The sequence below is a fragment of the Meleagris gallopavo genome, chromosome 1 (genome assembly GCF_905368555.1).
Source record: "Meleagris gallopavo chromosome 1, MGAL_WU_HG_1.1, whole genome shotgun sequence".
NCBI classification, from domain to species: domain Eukaryota; kingdom Metazoa; phylum Chordata; class Aves; order Galliformes; family Phasianidae; genus Meleagris; species Meleagris gallopavo.
In genome coordinates, this window is record NC_139404.1 from 26254594 (window position 1) to 26279143 (window position 24550).

The following is a 24550-nucleotide window of genomic DNA, read 5'->3' on the forward strand; positions in this document are numbered from 1 at the left end:
TGATTTTGGTTTACCCTTGGCCAAACTACCTGTTTTATTTTTTCCTTATAGTTTTATACCTTTCCAAAATGTTGTTGTTTTTTTTCTTTCCCTCTTGAACACTTGAATGGTTAGCAACTTCACTTCAACAATTCTACTTACGCCTAAAATTTTACTTTTCTGACCTTTCTGCAAAATTTCTCACAGCATTTACCAGCAGTATGAGCAAAGGTTACACAGTAGGACTGTGTGAGAACTGAGACCTTGAACATCAAATGCATCACAGAACCCCTGGGTATGAGTTACAAAGAAAGACAGTTACCCTTGGTGATATTCTTTGCCAGCTTCAGGATCTCCATTTGTCTAACATGCATTCTTAGGAGGAACTTCAGCCAGGCTGGAACAGAGGGAAGCAGAAGCTCCCTGTCCATTGCCAGGTTCAGTCAACTGACATGTCAATGTCCTAATGGATCAGGTTTGTTGTTTGTTTGGATTCAAGTTTGTTGTTTCTTTTCAAAAACAATGTGAGATCTACTGCTAGTTCTGGGGCTAGGATTTTGTTTTTCAAGGCCTGTATGCTCATACAGGGAGCCTCAATATGATATTCAAAGCTTTTTATTATTTTTTTTTCTTATAGGAAATGGGGCAAGCTGTTACCAGAATGGTACTTTACAGCTGGTGTTTAATACAGCTATGTGCTCAATCAGCTGTGGCAGAACAAGTCATCAGCCAGATGCTGCCTTCTTCTGCAGGACAGGTGGGACCTGGCTGGCCAGCTTTCTCTTGGTCAGAGATTTACATAGGCCAGGGCTCCTGGCATGTGTGACCAGTTATACACTCCTCAGTGGTCATGGGCACTTCTCATTAATCACTGACATAAACATGGTTTCATGTACACATGATGGAGAGTAATGAAGTTGGCAGTAAAGCTGCACTTCCACCCTTGAGCACTGTGCTGAAAAAGTGGTTTGAAACAATGCACTCCTATTATTATAACCATACTGTGAGAAAGGGAGTGAGTAAGCAATCACTTTTCACTCTGATTACTTTTTGCTCGAGAAGAAGGGCACAGTCAGCATGAGCCCTGTGACATCTAGTTGAGACAAAATCAGGCTACAGCATTTGGTATCACTGCTATGTACAGGTTATAATATCAGAGAGTAGGATTGATATTTTATCAAACATACGGAACATTTTTAGCTAATATCTTCTCTAATGCACCCATCTGCAAGGATCTTGCAAATTCTCTCAAGAATATGGAATCCTGTTGCAGATAGATTACACATCTTGGGAGGGTGCTGACTTGTAGTTTGGCGCCCAAAATCTTTCAGTGGAAAACATCCTATTTTTTGTGATGAGGTCTGTATAAAGGACATTTTCAACTGAGGAAAAATGCAAGAACAGCTTAAAGTGCTGAACAAGAGTAACATTTAATTTTCATCTGTGTTACAGAATAAAAAGAAGTGAATAATAAAGAATATAAAGATATTTCATAGCAATCTGAGGCTTTATCATTGTTTGCTCCAACAGAGAAGGAGAATCATGAATATTTCTTCTAAGAGTCATCAGTGTTTCTGCTCTAGCTGTCTGTACTGGCAAGCTAAACCACATCTTGAGGAAGACACAATGGATATGACACACTACTATTAATAAATTTTAAGAAACAAAAAGTTGCCTAAGAAAATCATCAGTCCTGAAGTACAATGACAATAAATATATAATGAAATGCTTGAATATACCCAAAGGAAGTACTGGAGAAGATCTGGTACCACAAAATGAATAAATGAAAGGCTAACACTAATGCCATAAAATTAACTACTTTAGATTTTTGGAATTTTTACACTGATGGGCAAAAATGAGTATTTCTACTATAGTTCCCATGATAGTTACAGATAAGCAATAGACTTTTCTTGCCAAATCTGCTTTTGCCAGACATGTTATAACAGACAGCAGTGCCTGACAACAGGATTATAGTTTGGAGAATATTAATTTAGGCAATTTAGAATGATATATGTGACTACATGTATGATAGTTCCCCCATGTTAACTCACAATCCAAACAGGAAAAGTACTGTGGAAATATGTAGGAAATTTGGAATGTAAGCAAAACTATTCCATCAGAGTATCAAAACCTCACACAAGACTTTAAGGGTGTGAGACAGGCAGCTTCATGTTAAAAAAAAATCAGTTTCACTCAGTCATGTCACGTATATATGCACATACTCACAAGCACCAAAATGGAGGCACCTAGGTGGTCAGTCTTCCCATCTTGGGTGATACAGAAGATGACAGATGGAGCTACTGAATCCTCATCACATCTTCTTGGCACTTCTTAGGTTGGAGGTGACATGCTGGTTTGGATATGCTTTCCGTATTCTTTATGAGTAGAATTATACTCCTTATGCATTGTTTATTAGGAATTATTCACTGTCTCTTGTCTTCTGATCTGTCAGAAAAGCTGTGCACAGACTCCATGATATCCTGAAGACCTGCTAACACAGTTGCCATCAGGTGCCATTTTTCTGTTGTTTCTTCTGGTATTTCAGCACCATAGCATTTCTACTCACTTTCTGCTCATACTAGTCTTCATGGCTCTTTATAATTCGTTGCACAGATAATATAATCACAAAATTATATCAATGAATCATGTGCTGACAGCTCCTGACACTTTGCTAAACAAAAACAAAACACCTGCTCAGTTAGAAAACAATGTCAGACTCACTAAAGAACTGCAGAGTGAGAAAAAGACAAATTTAGTTTAAAAAAAAAAAAAGGCCTATCATTATTCTAGGACTTGACACCTCTTCATGAAAATAACACTGTTCATCTCTGTAATAAGAAACTACTGACACCAACAACTTTCCTGGGAGGTTGCCTCATGGATTACACAAGAGTCATTCTCAGCAGACAAGCATTAGAGACAGACAGAGGTGCATAGGAGACTCAGGGGAGGAAGGGTTGAGAAACATGCCCAAGAAAGCCACAGACAGGGACCAATTAGCCATGGCACAAACATACGGATTGACCACAAGGAAAAGCAGATGTGCTGGGGGGCGTGGGACTGCCGTTCATCCAAGAGCAATGCAGAGATTAACTGAACATCATTAGTGTAGGTAACACATAGTTAAACTTTATGTTTCTTAGATAGCACCTACCTCTGAGATGTTCTTGGTCATGACTAGAGGCTGGTTGCCACACTTCTGAGCTCTCTGTCACATGTACCTCATCACACTGGAGCACAGTTCCACCCTGACATAGCACTGTCTCCAACCATTCCTCACCCTTGGTTGTGTGGGAGTACCTCTGAGAGATCCTCAGAAGCCATGTAGACCATTAAGACTTCACTGCAGAGGAAAAGGATTTGGGCTTGAGCTGACATTTGCAGGGACACCCACCCAGTTCTGCCTGGAACACCAGCTTGTAAATCTTCGTGTATCTAGGGATATTTTGTCTTCCTAAGAGAAAGAGCAATTTGGCACCCAGAACATTCCCATGTGGAAAATGCAAATTCAACTCCCTACTCTAAATTGGGATGAAGAACTGGATCTGAATTTTTTGGACGCAAAAAAAAGTGTTGCTCAGTGTAGCATAGCAGCGTGTGCTCACACCAACGTTTACACACCTGGTCCCGACTGAGGTAAAGGTTGCATCCAGCTGAAGCACATCTCAACCATGGCCATGGTCTGAGACTACAATGGCATGGAGAAGATCCCCCCATCACTGAGCATCCAACTCCTGGAGCTTTGAGTCAAAGTTTCTCCTGAATGATCAGTAGGCAGATTGCTAGCTGCGGAGCAGTTTCAGCTCACAACTGGTGTTGTACCTCCCTGGTGGAAGGATTACAGGTATTTGTGGATCAACAGGCAGCTGGGTAATACCAACAGCAGTGGTGTCACATGGAGATACATCCATGACCTGTCTGCTTGATGAATTTGACCTAAGTTTGCCGAGGTCAAGGTTTTATATTTGTAACTGTCCTGTGCTTTTCTACCAATAAATTTTTATCATTATTAATGAAACTATGGGGTATTTCATTACTCATAATCAAATGTCACAACTAAAGCACTGAAAACAACACTCAGAACTCAGTTCAGTAATTTATATAAAGAATAAGCAAAAAGAGAAAATGTGCCGCGCCAAATTTCCTCAGATGATCACAGGGAGGATTAAATAACATTAATTCTCTCATTACTCATCTCATCATAAGGTCAACTGCATCTAAAGGCTAAGCATGATGCCTTTCTGTAACTTTGAGATCTTCAGAGAACTATGATTGCTGCATCTTAGCAGCTTGAAAATGTCAATCGAAGGAAGTGAACCAAACTAGTCAATAAGGTTTATTCTGCTTTCAGCATGATCCTAAACTTAGAGCAAATACTTAGGAAAATGTTAGAAAGGAAAATATTAATAAGTACACTCCACTTCCAGGAATGAGTTATGGTTCAAGCATTAGCTAAGTAACAGAAAAGACTTAGAATTGAACTTCAGCACATGAACACCAGGTACAGCCCAAAGAATTGATCTCTATATCAGTTGTTTACTGAGGTTTGCAATGCTAATAGCAGTAACATTTCTGCACCTCAAACTGACATCAAAGGCTCATCATTTGTCCTTCACGCAGACAGCAGGACAACTCTGACCCCAGGGACATTAGGAATATAGCCAAACACATGGGATTATTAGCAGTTCAGGTAATGCTCTCCATCCTCCTAAGAGCAGTGTGAACACTAAAACGTTTTACAACTGTATTACTGCCACATACTGTTAGTATGACTTACTGTTAGTATGACTTACTGTTGAGATTTTTAGTGCAAGCACAAAGGAAAAAGTGATCCTGTGAAAGACAAAGGACTGTAGCATAAGGAACTTTAACAGTTGCTGACATTTCACTACACAAACCTGTTAAAGCAGTTAAAATAGGAATAAGGATTATAGGTTATACAGCATTTCATTTGTGTATTAATTCAAATCCAGCATTCTTCTTACAGCCGTACTCAGCTGACTATGGCCTGTCATTGAGTTTGGAATTTTTTTTTAACTCTTTCCCTTCATTTGTATTGCCCAGTATAAGCCCAGTACCGTGGGAGCTCCCAAGACAGCCTCAACACCATAGCACAAAGCATCTGGTCCAGTGGCAATGGCAGTGACAGAACTGATCAGAAATTACTACTTTTAAGCAATAAGTTTAGATGGTCTCCAACTGGCTTCACGTGTTAAAACTCACCAGCCAAACCAGTTAGCTGTTTTCTTTCCCACAATACGAAGAATACAACTATCTGAAAATCGCAGTGCAATCTTCCACCCATAATTTCTTCCAAGCACCTAAATGTCAGTAGACCTTGTCATAGTTTTCTCTTTAAATCAAAATGCAACCTTTTCTCCCAGTACCTACTGTTAAAATATCAACCCATACCCCTGTCACCTCCCTCTTTGATCCATATGACCTTCTGCTTTATGGTCTCCCCGTGACACACAGAAATTTTCTCTGATGCATCAAAAATAACAAAAAGGCATGAAACAGAAGGACAATGTCTGTAAGGAAAGCAGTGTCTAAGCCAATCTGCATATAGCTATTGTGCTCTAAAATATGCAGCCTAACGGATATATGCTTTCTAATTGCCTGCAATCATGGATAAATAAAAGGCTACATTACTATGAGCTGGTGAAGGGAAACTATGACTTATTATCTCTATTTGGACTGCAAGTCATAAAAGAGTCAGAATAAATTTTGAATCCCTCAGTGCTTGACACTTCCAGAAGATGACAGATACTGGCAAAAGGAGTCCTCAGAGACTATGAATGTGAGCAATTAGAACCACCTATTAAATACTTTCAAGATATTCTGCAATGGGAACAGGTAGACAATGTGTTTATAATTTAGTCAAAACCATTAGAATGCAGAGGCTCATATAAAATTGGTTTCAAACTTGGTAATCTCCTGTCACTCTTCTTCTAAAAGTTTATTCTCCACATTCTCAAAATCCTTATACATTAGAATACATTTTCAAATGGCCTCTAATGTAGATGCCTTTTATACACATTTGTAATTGCAAAGTTTCTCTGAACAGTCGTTGGCATTCTGTGCACAGAGGTGCGCGACAGCACATAACACTGAGGCACAAAACCTGGCTCCTGTACTGTGAAAACCCAACCATAATACTCAGAAGCATCTTATCAAAAAGTAAAATGCCAGCTGCAGGAACTGTTTGCCTCTGTTTGCTGGGATACGTGTTTTGGGCTTTATCTGTCAGGGCTCTGAACAGGGAAGCAAGTGCAAGACTAAATGTAGATGGTCTCGATGATTATGGTCATACTGTGGATGTGCTCACAGGGTAGCAGGTAATTAAGTGCTTCACAGGATGCCAGCCAAAGCGTGCAAGCTGTGCTCAGTCTTAGGGAGAAGTGAAACTTCCTAAGTACTGCAAGACTGCATGTCTGCATATGTATGCACATGCATACATTTCTTTACACAGTTACATAAATACCTGTTTGTGTGTGTTTTATGCACATTTTATTATCATGGGTATTGGGTATTTTATCTAACAAATGCTAAAGTTTAAGCCTTCCTTTGTTCTGATACTGATCAGTTCACAGCAGATGAAACAACTACATACTATATTTATAGAAACTTCCACAGAGAAGTAACACTTCCCTAAAACATAAAATGTGTGATTTTCCGTGCTCCTGCCCTGAAGAAGGGATTGATTCTCAAAAGTGATTAAGCAAAATAGCAAATAGCCCTGTAAGTTAAGCAGCTTCCATTTGAAATTTAGCACTGGCAAAGTAAAATCTTCCATGATCTAAGATGCTCCCAAAACATTTTGAAAACAGTGATGGAAATATACGTATTTCCATACATTTGCATTATGGTAATATTTGTATCTCAGCTGGAACATAAGGACAATCAGCGTGGAAAATGTTGAACTTTGTCACTGCAGAAGTCTCCCCCTGAGACATTCAGAGGCACAAGATACCATACAACTTGACAGAATATTTTCACAAAGGGATTTTCCTCTTCTGTTCCCACAGAACAGAAGAAGTTAGAATTGTGGAAGTTACAATCAGATACATGGGAACAGAAGTAAGTCATTAAGAATGGCTTTCAGTATATATATAATCTCTCAATTCTTTTCCAAATAGGTTACATAGCTATATATAATAAAGATATTTAAGAACTAGAAGAAGCTACATCCTTTTCAAGACTGAACTATTCAGGACACAATTAATACTGTATTAATATATAAGGAACACCAGTTTCATTTTAAGTGTTTTGGAGGAAGTTTGCTACTACAATTTAGTGGCAAGAAGAAGAAATTGGCAATCTGGGACTGTTTAGTCTGGAGAAGAGAAGGCTCAGGGGAGACTTCATTGCACTCTCAACTTCCTGAAAGAAGGTTGTGATGAGGAGGGGTTTGGCCTCTTCTCCCAGACAACAAACAGGACCCAAGGAAATGGCTACAAGTTGTGCCAGAGGAGATTTAGATTGGACATAAGGAAAAACTTTTTCAATCAAAGAGTGGTCAGGTGCTGGAATGACCTGCCCAGGGAGGATGTGGAATCACTGTCCCTGGTGGTGTTTAAGAAGTGTCTGGATGAGGAGCTACAAGACATGCTTTAGTAGCTTGTGGTAGTAATGGTGATAGGAGGATGGTTAGACCAGATGATCTTGCAGGCCCTTTCCAACCATATGATTCCATGATCCTTTGAAAGCGCTGGATTCTTTCTTGACTGTCCTGGTGATCTTCCACAAGAATTTCAAGTATATGTCTTTCTTCTTACTTATCCCAGCTGTAAAATGGGAGAACCATCCCCGCTCTCCTTCATAGTACGCCATGAAAAATGGTATTTAAACACCATCCCAAACCCACTTATTCTGTGGAAACTTTTCCATAACTTTGGTAGCTGAGTCTGGATCAGGTGCCATAGTACTAACCCTACTATTATTATTATTTTACTATTTTATATTTAATATGTGTAGTTACTAAACATACACTGAATATATATCGCTCCCATGTTTCACGTATCTTAGATTCTTATCACCATGGCCACTGGAGCTGTTAAGGTGAAAAATGTCAGTTTTAATTACATGTATTTACCATTGTATTTCTCAGTTTACTCACGATGAGCGATTTTTCTCACCACATGAACTTTCAGACTGGTAACAGAAGATGAATGTATTTTTCTTTAAAGGTTTGTGTAATCTGTGAGACACAAAGACATTAAGCCATTATATTTTTCTGAAATCACGGTGTCTTTTGTAGCAACAGCTGTGTATTTAGTTCAACAGTGAAACTCAAACTGTTTTTGCTAATGAAAAGGGAGCCAAATAACCAAGTGCTGGAATGAATTTCAAGCTATTGAGAGCGGACAGTTGGCTCATTAAACGTGTCCCTCATGAATGATGTCCCTTCCCTTTAGTCTGGCATTGAAATAATCCAGATTTGCTTTCTATTTTACAAAGTATTTTTAGAGCCTTCTATGACCAAAATAAGAAATGGGAGATTTATTCCACAAATACATTTTGTTAACTTGCAACAGCAAAACTTCAGCATTTACCAAATAAATACATGTCAATTTTAGGATAAATGACTTTCAGTGCAATTATTTATTTACAGGAATATTTTACAGCCATTCCCTTTAGCACTGGACTGCTGCACATGCATCAGAAAAATTATGAAATTTCAACACTGAAAAGAATAATTGCCCCTATATTTCAAGTACACATGGGATCATGTCCTCACTGAAGGCTATAGGAAAATTCCAATATGTCAATGAGACAGTATTTCCAATATGGAATTCAAGCTCAGAAACACCAAATAAATAATATATTTAAGATGAATTGCAACATTTTAATTAGTTCTTATTAGGGTCAGCTGCAACTATCAAGTTTTCTTTTTCCTTTGAAGAATTTAGTTCTCTTCTCTTCTCTGATTGTCTCCAGTCAGTGTCACCCTTAGTTTCTCCCTTTGTGACTTAGCTTTTTCCTGTTTTTGTTCTCCAGCTTTTGTTCATTTTTAATTGTGTAAATTTAATTGCTTCTTGCCTCAGATATACTTACATAAAAATGTCTGCTCATTTTGTGGCAGGACTGTTCACTGTGTGCAGAAGCTGAGCAGCTTGGGCCTTCACTGGGAGACTGACACAGAACTCTGACAAAACAGTTCTGAAATGTTTGCACCAGTGCAAAAAATTCCTCCTGAGCATGCGCTGAGAGAAAAACTGAGATGCCTTCTTGAGGCCCCATTACAAGGACTACACCAATCATGCTCTAATGAGGGTCCCAGAACCACAGAGCATTAATGAGTGTGATGATTTAACAGCTGCCGAGAGGTGTATAAATTACTCTAATACCCCTCTATTCCTTGGGTCAGTGGAGAATAGGACAACATAGCAGTATTGTGGGGCCATGTTTACTGACAACATCCTGGGTTATGCTAAGTAAAGCACTGCTAAAAGACTGATAGAGGTGATCCTTTCACTCGGCTTAACTTGTGTGACACAAAGATCTGGGGCCAGTCCTGAGTTCTCCATTACAATAGTGGCACAGCACTACTGAAGAGTGTCCAGCAAAAAGCAAAGGAAGTGATTTAGGATCTGAAGCATCTGGCATATTAGAAGAGATTGGGTGTGCTGGGATTGCTCAGCTTGCAGAAGATCAGGTGGTTTCTTAGCCATCTGTATAAATATCTCCTTAAAGAAGAAGAGCCAAGCTATATTCAGAAGCGTCTAGTGACGGGACAAGATGTAAGGGATGAAAACTGAAACAAAGAAAATGCCATCTAAACATAAGAAAGACAATTTACTGTGAGAGTGATTGGGCACTGGTGCAGATTGCACAGAGACACTGTGGAGTTTCCACCCTTGGAGAAATTAAAAACCAGAAGGGCATCACGTTTTCCAGTGTGACCCATTCTCTGCTTCTGTGATCCTCCTCCCGCAGGCTGTGAGTTTGGGCAGAGGGCACAGCCCCTCATTCTGACTTCTTCCCCATTTGCCAGATACACCACCTTGAGCCTGATACTAACCTCTTGCTTTCCCTAATTATTTTCTATTTTTGGCCACCTTCTTTTCAGACATCAATCCTAAAGCAGTATATTTTAGGCATGCAAATTTAAGGGACAATTTTATAATAACAGTTTCCTCATTTATGACTAAAACACTCAGATTTAGATAGCGAGAAATCCATAAGCAGCCAAGCTTTATTTCTAATGTGTAAAGCTGATAAGATAAAAAAGGATATTTACATGTTTCTATAGGTAAATATGCATCCAAATACAGATTAGTTCTAGATTTAAAACACATGATTATTCAAGCTTAACATGTTTTAAATCATTTTTTATTTTTATTAAACTTCTCCTACTTATTATAATCATATGCACAGGAGAAAACATCTGACAGCATAACTTGGGGAAAAAAAAAGATGTACAACACAAAAGAATGCGTGGATGACAGCTGCTACTCCCCTTTAAATCCCATTCTGTCATTTTTGTGTTGAATAGTATCCTCTTTAAATCCCATTCTGTCATTTTTGTGTTGAATAGTATCCTCTTTTGCTTACCATTCAATACTGATGAACACAGCATAGCCAGGTCCTCTGAAGCTAAACTGCTGGTGCTGTATACATTTTCTTGATAATGTACACTAATTCATTTTTCTCAAAAAGAATAAACCATACAAAACACAATATTCAACTTACCAGTGGAAATGCTAATAAATAATGTGAAAACATCTCAATCGTTTACATCAGTACAAAAAAGAGACTGAAGTCAAGAAGACTGAATTCAGTCTTAAGTAGTCTCTCTTCAGTCAGAGCTGGAGAGAGTTTGGGAGCATTGTTCCAGCAGATCTCTACCTCTGCTGTATTATACTTCTACAAAAACCCCAGATGCCTGCTCCTCATAATGCAAAAGAAGCATGGCATTGCTCACAATAATCATGGGGAATCCCTGGATTAGCCAGTATTGATGGGTAGCTCATCAATGCATTCTCCTGTGGAGTTCAGCACGGAAGTCAATCAATGGGTGCTTAACTCTGGCTGGCACGCTCTGCACTCACTCCTGCAGTTTCACGGCTCCCGCCTCCTGCCAGCACCAACTCCAGAGCTTTTTTCTGCAGGGCTGGCAGCTGCCTCTGTGCCTCTGCTTCAGCCAGTGCTGCACAGACGTCTCTGAAGTCTTGGCAAGAGAACTCAAAGAGATTCCAGCAGCACAGGAGATCCCCTGCCAGACTAGAGAAGCAAAGGACTGAGGGAAGAGGAATCACTGGGCTATTTAATCCTTTATTTTCATGGCTGTGTAAAGGACAGCAGGAAGCATGTGGTGCCAAAGGAAAGAATTTTGTATCAAAAAGTAGCACAATTCCTTCTGTAAGCCTTTCCCCACTCTGAGAAAGAAGTAACTTTTGCTTCTCAGAGATCAAAAAGAGTCTGCCAGGGTGACAAAAGAGAGGTAGAAGTTAACCTCATGACATGGCAATAGGATAAACCAGTATGAAGGAAGATTACACTGCAAAGGCCTGTGATTCAGAAGAAAATTGTCTTTGGTTCAGCAAAAGAGGAAATGTAACATCAGAGGATTATGAAGTGAGGGAACACAGCAAAAATGACAAACCAGAGAGCGGCACCTTAGCAACAGCACTTTGAATAAACAAAGCTGCAGGGGTCACAGTAAGGGAGAATCATTGTCAAGGCATAACTACAGGTAATACAGTCATGAGCTATCAAAGAGCTGCTGTGCTAGGTGCAGTAAGACTTCAACACCACCAGGTGGGAACAAAAAGGGGGAAGATAAAGAAAACGGGACTTAAAGGCTGATATCTGAAAACATATTTGTTGATAAGGGCAGCCAATCCACAGAAAGTCAAGAAAAATCACGAGTTAAGAGGAAAAATAACAAGTAGAAACCTATCACTATCTCAACAGGAGAAAAGAAAGCAATAAAGATTTCAGAAGTAGAAGTGAAGAATCAGGAAAGATAGCTTTTTTGAAAAGCAGGTGAATACTGGATTTTGGAAGAGTGTTTCAAAGGCAGTCCTTCAATCAGAGAGTCGATAACAAAACAAGAGCCTTAATTCTTGGGACACTAACTAGAGATACCAACATGAGCAGTTGCAGCTGATGGGGCATACTGGAGCAGATACACATTCTAATTAGAGCAATTTGCACAGCATGTTTGGAGAGGATAGAGATTAAAGGAATAAAAACAGCACTGGTTACAGGAAGGGAATCTAATTTTCATGATAGGGAAGGTCTGTGACTACCTACATTTATTTGAGAGGAAACCTCAAGAAACAAAAATGAAAAAATAAGGCAGGATAAAACAGGTACACGTGATAAGAAGGGAGGGAACAGAGAGGAAGGAAGAGCAAGGATGAAGTCAACATTTCTGTGACAGCAGACTGAGAAGCATGTGGAAAAAGTTAATGATAGAAGTAAATCATGCTGTATTTTAAGTGCAGAGGCAAATGAAGTGTATGAAGTAGAATCTGCATTCTGATACGGAATTCAAAGACAGAGAAGACTAAATAAAGCAAGTCATAGCTTTTGTAAGAGAAAAAAAGTGGATGAATCTGAGTGAAGCAATGCAGTGAGGATATAGCAACAGCCAGCTAAAATGTCAGATTCAGTATCACCAAGGAGAAGTAGCTCAAGGGTGAACATGCTGGTGTAAAAGTGATAATCATTGCCCCGTAGTCAATGTCTTATCAGTAATCAGAGTTAGCATTTCTCATTACAGCTGAAGTCCAAAAATTGATCGGAAAGCTTCTTAGATCAGTGTGGTCATGTAATAAACAAATGGCTCTCATGAAAAGACAAACTGAGCAGGAGCAAAAAAAAAAATGAATCCCCCCTTCAGCCCTTCTCTGCTGATTATCTTGTAACTTTTCCCTGCCCAGAAAGTGCATTTTATTTTCAATTTCCAGTCTCACGCATACCTCCTTAGCCTTGTGCCTCAGCATTTACAAAGCTTTAACTTGTCAGCTCTGGGAGTTCTCTGCCTTTCCTCTGAATATTAGTTACATAATAGCTTGAGCTCAACAATCAAAGCAGTGATAGGTCAAAAGGAAGATTTGCCTGAGGTGATGGAGGAAGTTGATGGCAGAGCTTGAAGCTGAATACACATCTCTCTGCTATTCAGACAGCACAAAAACCACAAGAGTCTCCTTCACTGTTTAGATTTTGTTGGCATTTTTTCAAAGCACTCTGTATCTGAAGCCAAAGCTAAGAAATGCAATGGCACTGGAAAAGCTAATAAGACAGAGATACATCCCAAATGACACTATTTTCTAATTCTCAATAGCACTTCCATGCTATTGTTAATACACGATATACCTTACAATCCAAATTTTCCACAACATTTCTACTGTACTTGTCTACATCACGTCAACTGCTGAGAAGAGGAGAAAGTAAGATAATTTTGCTATGTTCAGTTTTCTCCTTGGATTTTACAGTCCTCATCTTCAAAATATGCAAGTCCAAAGATGCCATAACTCTTCAGTACTGACATGATTAGCTCTAAAATGTAGAGTTGAAAAGTCATGTTCAACTCTGTCACATATGTTTTGTGAGACTAAAATGACAATTACTGAAAATTTTAGCTGGCAAGAAAGATTTACTGGGATTTACAGGAACACTTCTTGACATGCAGAATGCTGTAACATTTACCTATCAACAATGCAGGCTGCAGCAAGGAGACCAAGCAGGACACTTGGAGGACCAGGACTCTAAGGTCACTCTCTGAGAAAACAGCCATGATTAAGGCGACACCAACCACCTGCATTTCACATGCTGCTCTCCAGATTCTGTAGGGGTTATATTTGCCTGTGCTCTACTAAGGAATGGGTCAGGCAATGTGACATTACTCTCCTTCATGCCACGATACCTTTTTATCAGAAGTTCCAGGGTTTTTCCTCAGGCAAGTAACAAGTTTATCTGTTCCAACTTCTTGAGAAAATGCTTTCAGAACTGAAAAAGAGACATCATATTTCAGATCAGAAAAACTGTAAAATGAATAAGAAGGAATTGCTATTATTTATGCTGATCTCTTTATTATTAACGTTATCAAAGAATTTAGGCGCTCCAGCTTATAAAGAATAAGCTTTCACAGCACTTGATACAAAAAGAGTGCAAAAAGATTGTTCCTAGTCCTGAAAGTCTATAGACCAAAGAAGCTGATGAATCCAGATAGATGGGGAAAGGAAGAGCAGTAAGAAAGTAATTATGGCCAGCATGCAGCAACATTCCAGCTCAGACTTCAAAAGTTTTTATAAGAATGAGGAGTGGTTGCTCAAGGGCAATTGTGGTGAAATTATATAAAGCAGAGGCAAAGCTAGATGCACACAGAACCTTTCTGGGTTTCTACTGCTGTTTAGGAAACTCATCAGAAATTGTTTCTTAAAAGAGAAATGATTACAGAAACTCTTCTTGCACAACTGTAGGAAAACACTGTGGTAACAAGGTCTATATGAATAAATGCTTAACATAAGGTATCAAAAATTGTTGGCACAATTGCTTCTGGTTACTTCTGTGCTCATTCCAAAGAGACACACTTTGAAACTCTAATATTGCATAGAGGTCTTTCGTACAGATGAAAGCATGCACATTTTCCATTGAAAAACAAAAACTCGAGCTTCCATAAGGAACTAGCTGGGTACGCTGCTGTGGTATTTACAATAAAAACATTTTAGCCCTGCTCTGTGTAATAGAAGGTACTATGTGAGACACAGTGCTCCTACAAGCAGCTCTGAAGCAGAAATAAGAACAAGAACCAGGACGTTTTACTGGGTGTTGTTGGTGACCACAGGTAATTGCCCGATTACAATCGGGTTCACTATGTCTTTTTTGTTGTTAAGGCACCATGGAGCTCTGCACCCTATACACACGTTTATACACCCTTAATACACCTACGAAGAGGCTCGTTACGCTGGCGCAATCAGTACTTGGTACCGCTGCCCCATCAGGACCCAAAGCGGCAGCTGCAGTTCGACAGGAGGCATCTCGCGCTATTTATTTATTTCCAGAGCGACGAGCGCTCAGCCAGCCGCTTGCCGTTTCACAGGCGTGCAGCCGAAACGCTGACGGCCTTCCCATGCCAGACTCGCGGGCAGCTGCCGCTCGCACCGTGGCGGAGCCACGCGGCCCTCACAAGGAGCGCGGCGCTCCCTCCGCCGCTCAGGGGGGGAAAGGCGGCACCGCAGAGTCGCGGCCCGCCCACACCCCGGGATGCTCGGAGGAGTCGAGGCGGGCTCTGCAGAGGAGCGAAGGCCGCGGCGCGGCACCTCGTGCCCGGCGGGAGGCGGCCCGGCCGGGTCAGCCCGCCCCCGGCTCCGGCCCTCCGCCGCCCCTTCCTGTCATGGCGGCGGCCGGGCCCCGGCAGCGCGACGAGGCGGCGGCGTGGAAAGCGGCCCTCCCCAGGAGCTGAGCGCCCGGTGCCGAGCGGGGACGCCGCCTAGCCCAGAGTCGGCGACGCTGCGCTGCGGCAGGAGGTGACCGAGGTCCGCGGTCCGGCGGCGGCCGCCGTGAGGGCAGGGCCTGCGGGGCGGGCCGGGCCGCGTGGGAGGGCGACGGCCGCTCAGCGCTGCCGAGGAAGCGGGGAAGGCGCCGCGCGGAGCCCCGGTGGCCGCGGGCCGCCGGAGCCCCGACCGGACAGGGAAGCTGCGCGAGGCGGGCAGGCTCCGTCCGGCGCTGGCCGGGAGTTTCCTTCTGCTCGTGCCGCCTTACTTTAGCGGAGGTACCTGTGTGGTCCCGGGTAAACACCGCTTGTGTTTTCTTTCCCTCCGTTTCTTTGAGCTTACCTCAAACCGGTTCTCCTGAACTTTGTGAAACCAGAAGGGACGTTTGTCCTAGAGCGTATTCACAGGGAGGGACCGGCACTTACATCCACGTTCTCTGTCGTCCTGTGTGCACAGCTCCCGAGGCCGTGCCGTGCCAGCGGTTCGTGTCGGCCACCCATCCTGAAAGCCCAGGGATAGGCCCGCATATGGAGCGTGCAGCGAGCCCGCACGAGGCAGCAGAGCGTGCTCTGAGCCGCCGTCATGAAAAGGCTTCAGAGATTTGTTTCAGCCTAGTGGAAAAAGAAGTGAAAAGTTGCAAACTCGCCACAGTTGTCTCATGACATTAAGTTGCATATTTTTGTAACTTGTTGTCCTAACTCCCACTCAGATGCTTGTTATACAGCAATTTCATTGGTTGGCTTTTGGGAATAGAATCCAAGGGAGAAGGAAGGGAGGTCCTGTCATGTTCTTTTTCTTTTCTATGCAGATAGCACTGAAGGACCTGCTTTCCACTGCTTTCGTCATTTAACTTCCTTGTCGGTCAGCAGCATGTCTTCCGCAGGGTGTGCCTCAAAAATTCTCCTGGTCCTCACTGCACTGCTGCTGGTGCTGCCAGTGGTTGAAGCCATGGACGCAGGAGATACAATTGCTTTCCTGCTGGGCCTTGCTGTCAGTGTCATTGGATTCTGTGCCTGTCTTGGCTTGTATGCCAGGAAAAGAAATGGACAGCAATGATTTCAAGAAGATGCTCAAATGAAATGTGTTTCTTAACATTGCTTGGGGTTGAGGTCTGGGATTTAAAACTGCTTCAGTTCTGGATAACTTCTGAAAACTTGTAGTAGATAATCCTGCAAACCCTCTTACTGTGCAATACAACAGATCAAGACCGTACTTAGTAGAAGGGATTTGTAGGATCTGTCATCATGACAATAAGATGATTTTACATTGCTTGTGATTAAATAATGCCTTAGAGAAGGGAGAGAACTATTTGAATGGGGTAGAGAGCCACAGAGTAGTTCACAGTAAACAATGATAAATGGAATGTATGAGGGAGACCTTCAACAAGTTCTGCAATTTTTCAGGGGTTCATGTTTCAGGGGTTCATCAGGAGGAAGCAGCTATTAGTCTTCGAGTCAGGATGATAGAGCTTTGGAAATACCTCTGAGATAACTAGCGAGCAGACTGCTTTGACATGAGCGCATGTGCTCACATGCTTTGTAATGACAGCACCTGACAGCTCACTTCCACTGTTACAGGGATGAGATTTGAGAGAACTAAGAAAACATGGAAAACTCTCTTCTATTTATTTTCATTTTTATGTTAGAATGTACCTCTTCTGTAGCCTGTGTTCTTGTTACCAGAGTGGGACTGTTATTTTACTTCAACATGTAAAGCTATGTGAATCAAGTAGGGAGTATGTTTTGTTATCACTTCTTTATTTTCAGCACTCAAGTTTTCCTTTAGGCATGTTGAGTAAAGTGTTCTGTTTTGTTTGGTTTTTTTGTTCACTTTTTCCAAAAATGAAGATTTAACTATTTTAGTGTGGAATTATATGTAGTGTTTCTGAATTAGGCAGTTATTAAATTTTATCAGGACAATTGTGCACACTTCTTTTGCAATATGGAAACAACTTGTTTTGTTAAAATCCTGGGTTTAGTAGACAAATCTGTTATTCTTGAATGTCCGCCTCCTCATAAACTCGATGTTGTTAGTTAAGCATTTAGGCTTCTTATCTAATTGATATCTAAGAGTTCCGCAGAAGAATAGGACCAAAAACAAAGTAAAAAAATCTTGATGCAAAACTCTATTCATGCTCAGTTAAACAGGGTGTTATATGGTTGAAAAAATCTACTGAGTAGTAGATCTAGAACCCATTTCTTTCTTTTAGTAGCAATGTGGAAGTGACACAGCTGAGAATGTCAGCCACAAAGCCCTCAGGCTTATGAGGATGTTCTCGCTGTCATCTTAGTTGAAGGAGCACATGAAAGCAAATAAATAACAGCAGGGAAAAAAAATTAGCAGAATAAGCAGCAGAAGAAGGTGAACTCTCTGCAGTTCACAGAATTTTGTTTTGATCTTGTGCTGTGGGCACTGCCACTCTTGCTAGAAATCTTGTCTTTTATCTTTCAAAGTTGGAGAGAAAAAGTGAAATGTGATGTAAAGTTATGTATGTTGATACTGTTCCTCCCCTTTCTCTGTTAGTGTCTCTGCTCAGTAGAGCACAAAGCAGTGGCTAGAATTGCGAAATACATTTTATATAAGTAATTGGATGGGCAGATCATGTTCTACAAATTCTAAAATTTCTATATTCCATATACCATATGTGGCTGTTTTGACTTCGGTCTGCTCAGAAGCTGGAGAGAGAATCCCAGTTTATTTCAGTCTCCTAATTTTGTCTGTCTCCATCTCATGGTTAATGGAGGAAGGTGTAACGAAAGTGTCCAAAATACTGTGGGGTTGAAACTGGGACTCAACCCAGCAAGCCACATTAATCTTGGTTTCTGCTCTCAAGCTACTGGAATGATACTGGTCACAAAGTTACTCTGCTGAAATGCAAGCCTTGCCAAGTAGCTCTTCTGATACCCCCTTTTGTGTCTTCCAAAGGCCACAGTGGGACAGCCCTAGAATGAGCTTTGAATAGTAACATCACCTTCAAAGTCCAGTACGTGATTTTTCAACAGAGTGGATGCAAACACACATCATGTGTGATCTTCTGCATTTCAGGCCTGGCTAAACCATTATTACCCTTAAAAACAACAAAACACCCAGCAACTCAGTATGCTTTGCATTTCCCCAAATTTGAGAAGTCTGCCAATTATTCAGTAGAATATTAAATAATACTTTCAATAGTAGAAATTTTATCATAAGCAGATTTTCTCAGACTCCTTTATCATCAATTTGGAAAAGATCCCTGGCAACAGTTTCAGAGGGTTGTGCAACACTTTCACTGTAGGAGTACAACATTTTTGCGGAATAATTAGTATCAGGCTATAGAGAAATGAGGAACCCTGTAAGGTGTTTGCACAGCGTAATGGCATTGTTTCCAGGGTTCTCACAGAAGCTTTATTGTTGAAGACTTGCATTTGTCAATTACTTGAGTGTAAAATTTGATATCCCTGTTTTTCTTCTGCTTTAATAAACTTTCACATATGATTTGTTATCAGTCCAATGAAGTAATTTTTATGTGAAGAGGAAAACAGAGATGACAGAAATGACTGAAACTACTGAAATTGCTTATATTAAATATTTGACTTTGCAAACTCAGGTAAAAGATCTTTTCCATTTTGTAAAATGTGTGTACTTCTCTTTGTCCTACTATTGGTATACATGAAATCCAATTTCAGTATTCTAGTATATCTAATTTCGGTATTAGTCATTTGAGAGCACTGCAAAGGAGCTCATCCTCTTACTTTGAATCTGAAACCTTGCAGTTGTGCAGCAGCCTGTTTCTCTGGTACAAGGGAAACTTGAAGCATTTTTTTTTTTATTTTTATTTTTTTTTGGACTGTGAGTTTTCAACATTATTACGCAGTTGCCTTTGTACCAGAAAAGCCATTTTTGGCAGTTTTCTAGCCAGAGACCCAAGTGTATAAAGGATCGTTTTCTCCTGAAGAAAAGATGTTCTAATGCTGTATAGTTATTTGAATGATACATTTTTTAGACTTCAAAAGAGGTTGTTTTATCCCAGCATCTTATGAAAATAGGGTTCTAGTTCTTTTGGGACTTCAGTAGTGCACAAAGCAGTTTTGTGACTGTATTAGTGGCTGTATTCGGAGCAGAAAGCAAAAACAGCCTGACAACGCCTACCTCTTAACAAGCAACCTACCCTCTCTTTAGTGCAAGAAAGTTGTAAATGAGGAACAAGTAGCTTTTGACTGCTGTGATTTCCATCTGCCTTTACAATAGCGTAGCTCAAACCAAGCTGTCCCCAGCATTTAACAGCCAACCTACAGTCCCTTTGTGAACTGACAGATGTCGTTCGTTGCTCATCCCGCACCTCCAAGTGCTGCACAACAGCTAGGCATTGCTGCTCTGCTGCATACAGCTGTAGCTGAGAACAGAATGCAAACAGTGCGTCTGGTTCCTAATGTCCTTGTCTCTCTGGGTGTACTAAAACTGATAAAACACTGCTGTGAACCCTTTCTCCCACACAGATAAATCCTGCTGCTGGTGGTGACACTGCTTTAGTACTATACTGACACTCAGCAATTTTATGTCGTCTTCCATCTGTAAGTGCTGTATGTTTACAGATATTAATGCTTGCATACCCCTCATATCCTTCTATGAATGAGAAAAGTGGAAGTCGTGACTTCACTGTGGTGTCATAGGAAACATGTGGCATCTCCAGGATACTCACTGGGATTTCTGGAGCTTATTGTGCATACAGTTTGCAATCAGTGTGCCCCTGCAATTGGTGCTGCCCCTGGACTAGCCTAGAGACATTGGGTGCTGAGTAGGCACAGTCCGAATCCTAGGTTCTTCTTTGCAAAAAAGCTGTTTACAGGAGCTTTGTGAAAATGGAGTAGCGGAGCTGAATTCACCATTTTTAATAAGATAACGCATGACTAAATGGAAGAACTGTAATAGGTCTGTTGCCATGGTAAATGCTCTAATTATTACACTACAAAAGTAACCTTTCCATTCATTTTTACATCTGCTGAAAGGTTTGGCAGATCTAAGCTGATGTAATGTCAGGAGATTCTTAAGAGTGGTGGAGAGGAAGGCTTGAATCTGCTTGTCCTCCCATTTTTTACACTAAACAAATTACTAAGAAGTGATGTGAAGTCAACTGGGGGGCTTATTCACCAGATTAGAAAAATAAGACCAGTATCTAGAATTAAAAGCAGCAAAACATCTAGAGTGAGCTTTCATGATATTAAAGATGCACAGCAACCAAAACACTTTATTCCCAGATCTTTTAGCTTCTGTGGAACAAGGTTTTAATGTGTTAGATAATGACTGAAAAATAAACTAAGAGTTAACTTATAAGAGAATGTAGCCAGCTTTAAAATTACGAAGATTTTCAGTTCATGTGAATAGGCAAGAGTACATAAATATTACATTTTCAATATTCAGAAAGAAAGCTTTTCAGCAAGCAAGCTGGAATGTTCATACTAAGGTTTGGTATGGAGACTGCTGTAAAAGCGCACCTGTTTTGAGCTGAAAACAAAAAAAGAACAATGAAATTAAATAGATATTCAAAATATTTCCAGATATTGACTGGTCTCCCCAGCTGCCCCATATTTGCAAGTATGTGGGAGGCTCTATCAAATTTAGGAGGAGGCACAACAGGCAGCTAGCACAGCATTTTGTTTCTGGATCATTCATCTTAGCAGAACCAAGATACTGATGAGAAAATCAAAATGAAGCAGCCAGTTGGACTGCTAAATAGAGAGAACAAGCTCTTGATGATTTCAAAGACCTGAAAGTAGGGTGGCCCCTAGCAGACCCCTGATCTGCAACCATTACAACTGGGAGGAAATATCTTGTCCCATATCCTAGGGTTGGAGTTTGTCTTCTACTTGAGCTTCACTGTGTTGTTGGTGTTGGCTGTGTTCCTTCTCAGTACCCTTTGTGTTGGAAATTTCATCTGGAATCCATGTTTCCAGCAGCTTTCCCAGCTGCCTTCATTCAAGGCACTAAAAAGCTCGTGCACATCTTCATACTGTTACTTCCCAAATAAAAGAGCTTGAAAATTACCTTTTCTCTCCAAATGGGGTCAAATACTGCAGAGCAACATAGTTCTCCAAAATTCATTAGAGAAGGATCTGTCTTTGTCTTTTGTTCTTCTGTTAATACAGTTCTTTGCACACATTGCTGTAATGCAAAGATTAAATGACACAACAGCATGTCTCTTCCAAACCCCTTCACAGAAAAGCAGCAGTCCTAAAACATGACCAATTTTAATCCCGGCACAATTAAAGCAAAGAAAATTGTCATTTTTATCAACATATGTTCACCTATTTCCTGAGTTACCTATGAAATCAGGATGTCTTTAATTAATTCTGTTCAAGGACATTTTCTGCCAACCTTTTTCAGAACTTAGCAGGCTATGGAAATTACGTGGTAAATACCTGCACTTATTTCTCAGACTTTAACCTAATATGATCTAGCTGTGATTGTTCAGAAGTCACATGTGGCAGTTTTAAAATGTATCTGAATCTACTTAACTGATCTAGAGTATTAGCAGAAATCATCCTGACTCATTTTTCCTCAAACGTATTTATTTCAGTGTCTTTACAAATGGCAAGGAACAGTTATGCCTTGTTAAAGTTTGAGCTTTTAAGAAAAGCCATTTGTGGTCAACTTCCAAAAGTCTACCTGAGATTTGGAGAGAGTTTATAGCCGACAGTGTTTATACATCTATCAAAAAATAAAAGTCCTTTTCCAATAAAAAGTAGTATCTCAATGGGCCTTACACAAATCACTTTTCATCTCTTCATAAAAATTAAAGATGCTGATCATATATCCAGTGCAGTTGCCAATAGGAAACCAGTACTCGGTAATAAATGTCACAGCCATGTTTTTCATTCTGTTGTATTTGCAGAAAGAAGACATAAATCCCAGAAACCATTGTACATTAAGAATAGGCAGAAAATGCTTTCTCGAGAACAAGTCAGTGTTATCTAGTAATAATTATGGCCCTGGTGAAAAACTCAGTGAAGTCAGCTCAAAAAATTTTACTGTCTTAAAATTAAATCAAGCTCTCTTGAAGGAGTGTTAAAACTGTGTCTTTTGAGTCCCATACAACTTTGTCACGGCCATCCCTCATGCCAGGGTTTTGGCAGCAGGCTGTGCTGATATAAGGGATGCTGGGTAACTTCACAAATGCTGGGTAACCTTAAGTCCTGCCTGAGGTGTGACACAGCTGGGTGTCCCTGGGTTCCAACTGCACACCCAGGCCATTACTACCTCTTCTCTCTGAGGAGTCATCTCCTGCTATGACAAAAACTGGATAGTTGATCAGGTCTTTGTTTAGATGCTTTCGGTTACAACTGTATGGCTTATGAGTCTTTAACCTTCTTCTATGCCAGATTTCAAAATTCAGTATTGGATATTACTCTTTATTTTTAAAGAGCTTGTATATCTTTTTGAATACAGGCTGTATGTGGAGTCTGCGCTTGGAATTGAGAGAAGTAGGAAAGCAAAGATCACTGCTAGAACTCAAGGGTGACTGACAGCGTATCTCTAAATTGCCCATCCTCAAAAGGGGACAAAAAAAAATCTTATCTGGGAAGAGATCAAGCCAGGAAATGGGCTAGGTGACCTGCAGAGTTCCTTTCCAACCTAATTTACTGTGTGATTCTATGAAATCTTAGTTGTAAATGGGATGCATTAAACAGCAGCTCAATTCACTCGTATCTTTATGGCAAACAAGGATATATTTGTGGTGAATAAATCTAATCACAGTGTGAGCCCATAGGGAACCTGACCACAAAAGCTGTGAGGCTGTTCAGTCATCATGTAAGACCACAGGGAAACCAGATGTACCAGGATTCTCCCACTGCGTCTAGTGAAACTCAATCCCCAAGGCATTAAAAGGTTATGGAAAAAAGGGAGCAAATACAGCATATGTACAATAATCCTCTTTTCGGAGTAGAATTTTAGAGATGGGCTTATGGGGCTAGTGCTGTACTCCAAATGGAATTCAGTGCTTCAGTTCAAAGCCTCAAATGTGAATTACCTCAACTCCTGACAAATTCAGCATTTCAAAAATATTAAGATTTGACAGCCTAAAAAAAAGACTCTGTTGCACATGGTGTTCACATTGCATCACTGGGAGGTTTGGACAAGGTCAAAGACAAAATGCAGGTTTGGATGCAGCAGCTAAGTCAATAAGATTGAGGGCTTCCTATCTTTTGACCCATTGAACACCTTGCAACAGATGGTGCCCAGGGGGAACTACAGCCACATTAGGCTCCAGCCCCATCTGATTCGTTATGAAAAAATTAGCTAAATTATTTATTTGGTTAACTGAACGCCAAATTTTCATGTGGTTAAGAAAAAGCTTGAAGTTGCTGAAATCAGTACAGTCATCCTGATTTAAATTCATTTTGAACAGCAATCACAAGAGGCTTCATTCTGACCTTGCACCAGCCTTTACACTTCTGTGTAATGCAGTAGAATTATTCTTGATTTCCATTTATGTGAAAATCTAAATTGGTTCTTAAAATAGATGCTGTCTTTTTTTTTTCTCTCTCAGTCTGCTACCAGTAAATTATTTGACCTACATCTTAATAAATATTGGAAAAAAATGTTCTCCCCACTCCTATTCTACAAATACATTTCAGAACTCATATATTCAATTTATACTCCATTGGTTTTCCCCCAAGATTTATCACTCAAGGAAAAGGGAAACCCACAGGACAGCCCACTCTCAAGGACGCCAGACTAATATAAAATGCCTGTTCACTCACTTTTAATGCATGTGTGCTACACACGCCTGATGTACATCAGCTTATGTTTCTGCCTTGTTTCTCCTCTATCATTTCAGTAGTAAGACAAATCAGTTTTGTCTCTATGTCAAACAGTTCTCCACGAGCTCCCACCACCTAGCCTGCATAAGGTTCTTTGTACTGAATGAGAAGTGCTTTGGAAATCTTCTTTTTCTATGCAGAAGTAGTAAGCAAATCCCAGTAAAAAAGATTATATGTTCAATTTCAGAAGGACCAACAAGTAAATTATTATAGCTGTAATTTAAAGATGTAAAGCACTCAAAATCTGAATGTTCATGAGTTTTGCCAGAAGTTTCTTTGCTTAACTCCCTATAGACTTGATGGGAAATAACCATGAAAATCCCT

At 40.4% G+C, this 24550-nt stretch overlaps 1 protein-coding gene and 1 long non-coding RNA gene across 4 annotated transcripts; one reads left to right on the forward strand and one right to left on the reverse strand.

Moving 5' to 3' along the window:
• Positions 1 to 1390: 1390 nt before the first annotated feature.
• LOC146545232 (uncharacterized) lies at positions 1391 to 16198 on the reverse strand. Its single transcript, XR_014881967.1, has 3 exons — positions 15771 to 16198; positions 13859 to 13941; positions 1391 to 3322 (listed from the first exon to the last, which is right to left on the reverse strand). It is a non-coding gene; the product is annotated as an uncharacterized LOC146545232 (long non-coding RNA).
• SMIM30 (small integral membrane protein 30) lies at positions 15278 to 18902 on the forward strand. 3 transcript variants are annotated; one of them, XM_085219317.1, is made up of 2 exons: positions 15278 to 15461; positions 16237 to 18902. In XM_085219317.1, the coding sequence occupies exon 2, from the start codon at positions 16299 to 16301 to the stop codon at positions 16482 to 16484; it is 186 nt and encodes a 61-aa protein (XP_085075443.1). In that variant the 5' UTR covers positions 15278 to 15461; positions 16237 to 16298; the 3' UTR covers positions 16485 to 18902. The 3 variants fall into 3 exon arrangements, with proteins under 3 accessions (XP_085075443.1, XP_085075438.1, XP_031409130.1); XM_085219312.1 differs by having other exon boundaries at positions 15284 to 15470; XM_031553270.2 differs by lacking the exon at positions 15278 to 15461 and adding an exon at positions 15502 to 15724.
• Positions 18903 to 24550: the final 5648 nt, after the last annotated feature.

Excerpts from the sequence above, each read along its gene's own strand:
- SMIM30 (XM_085219317.1), top strand. The coding sequence starts at position 16,299 with ATGTCTTCCGCAGGGTGTGCCTCAAAAATTCTCCTGGTCCTCACTGCA.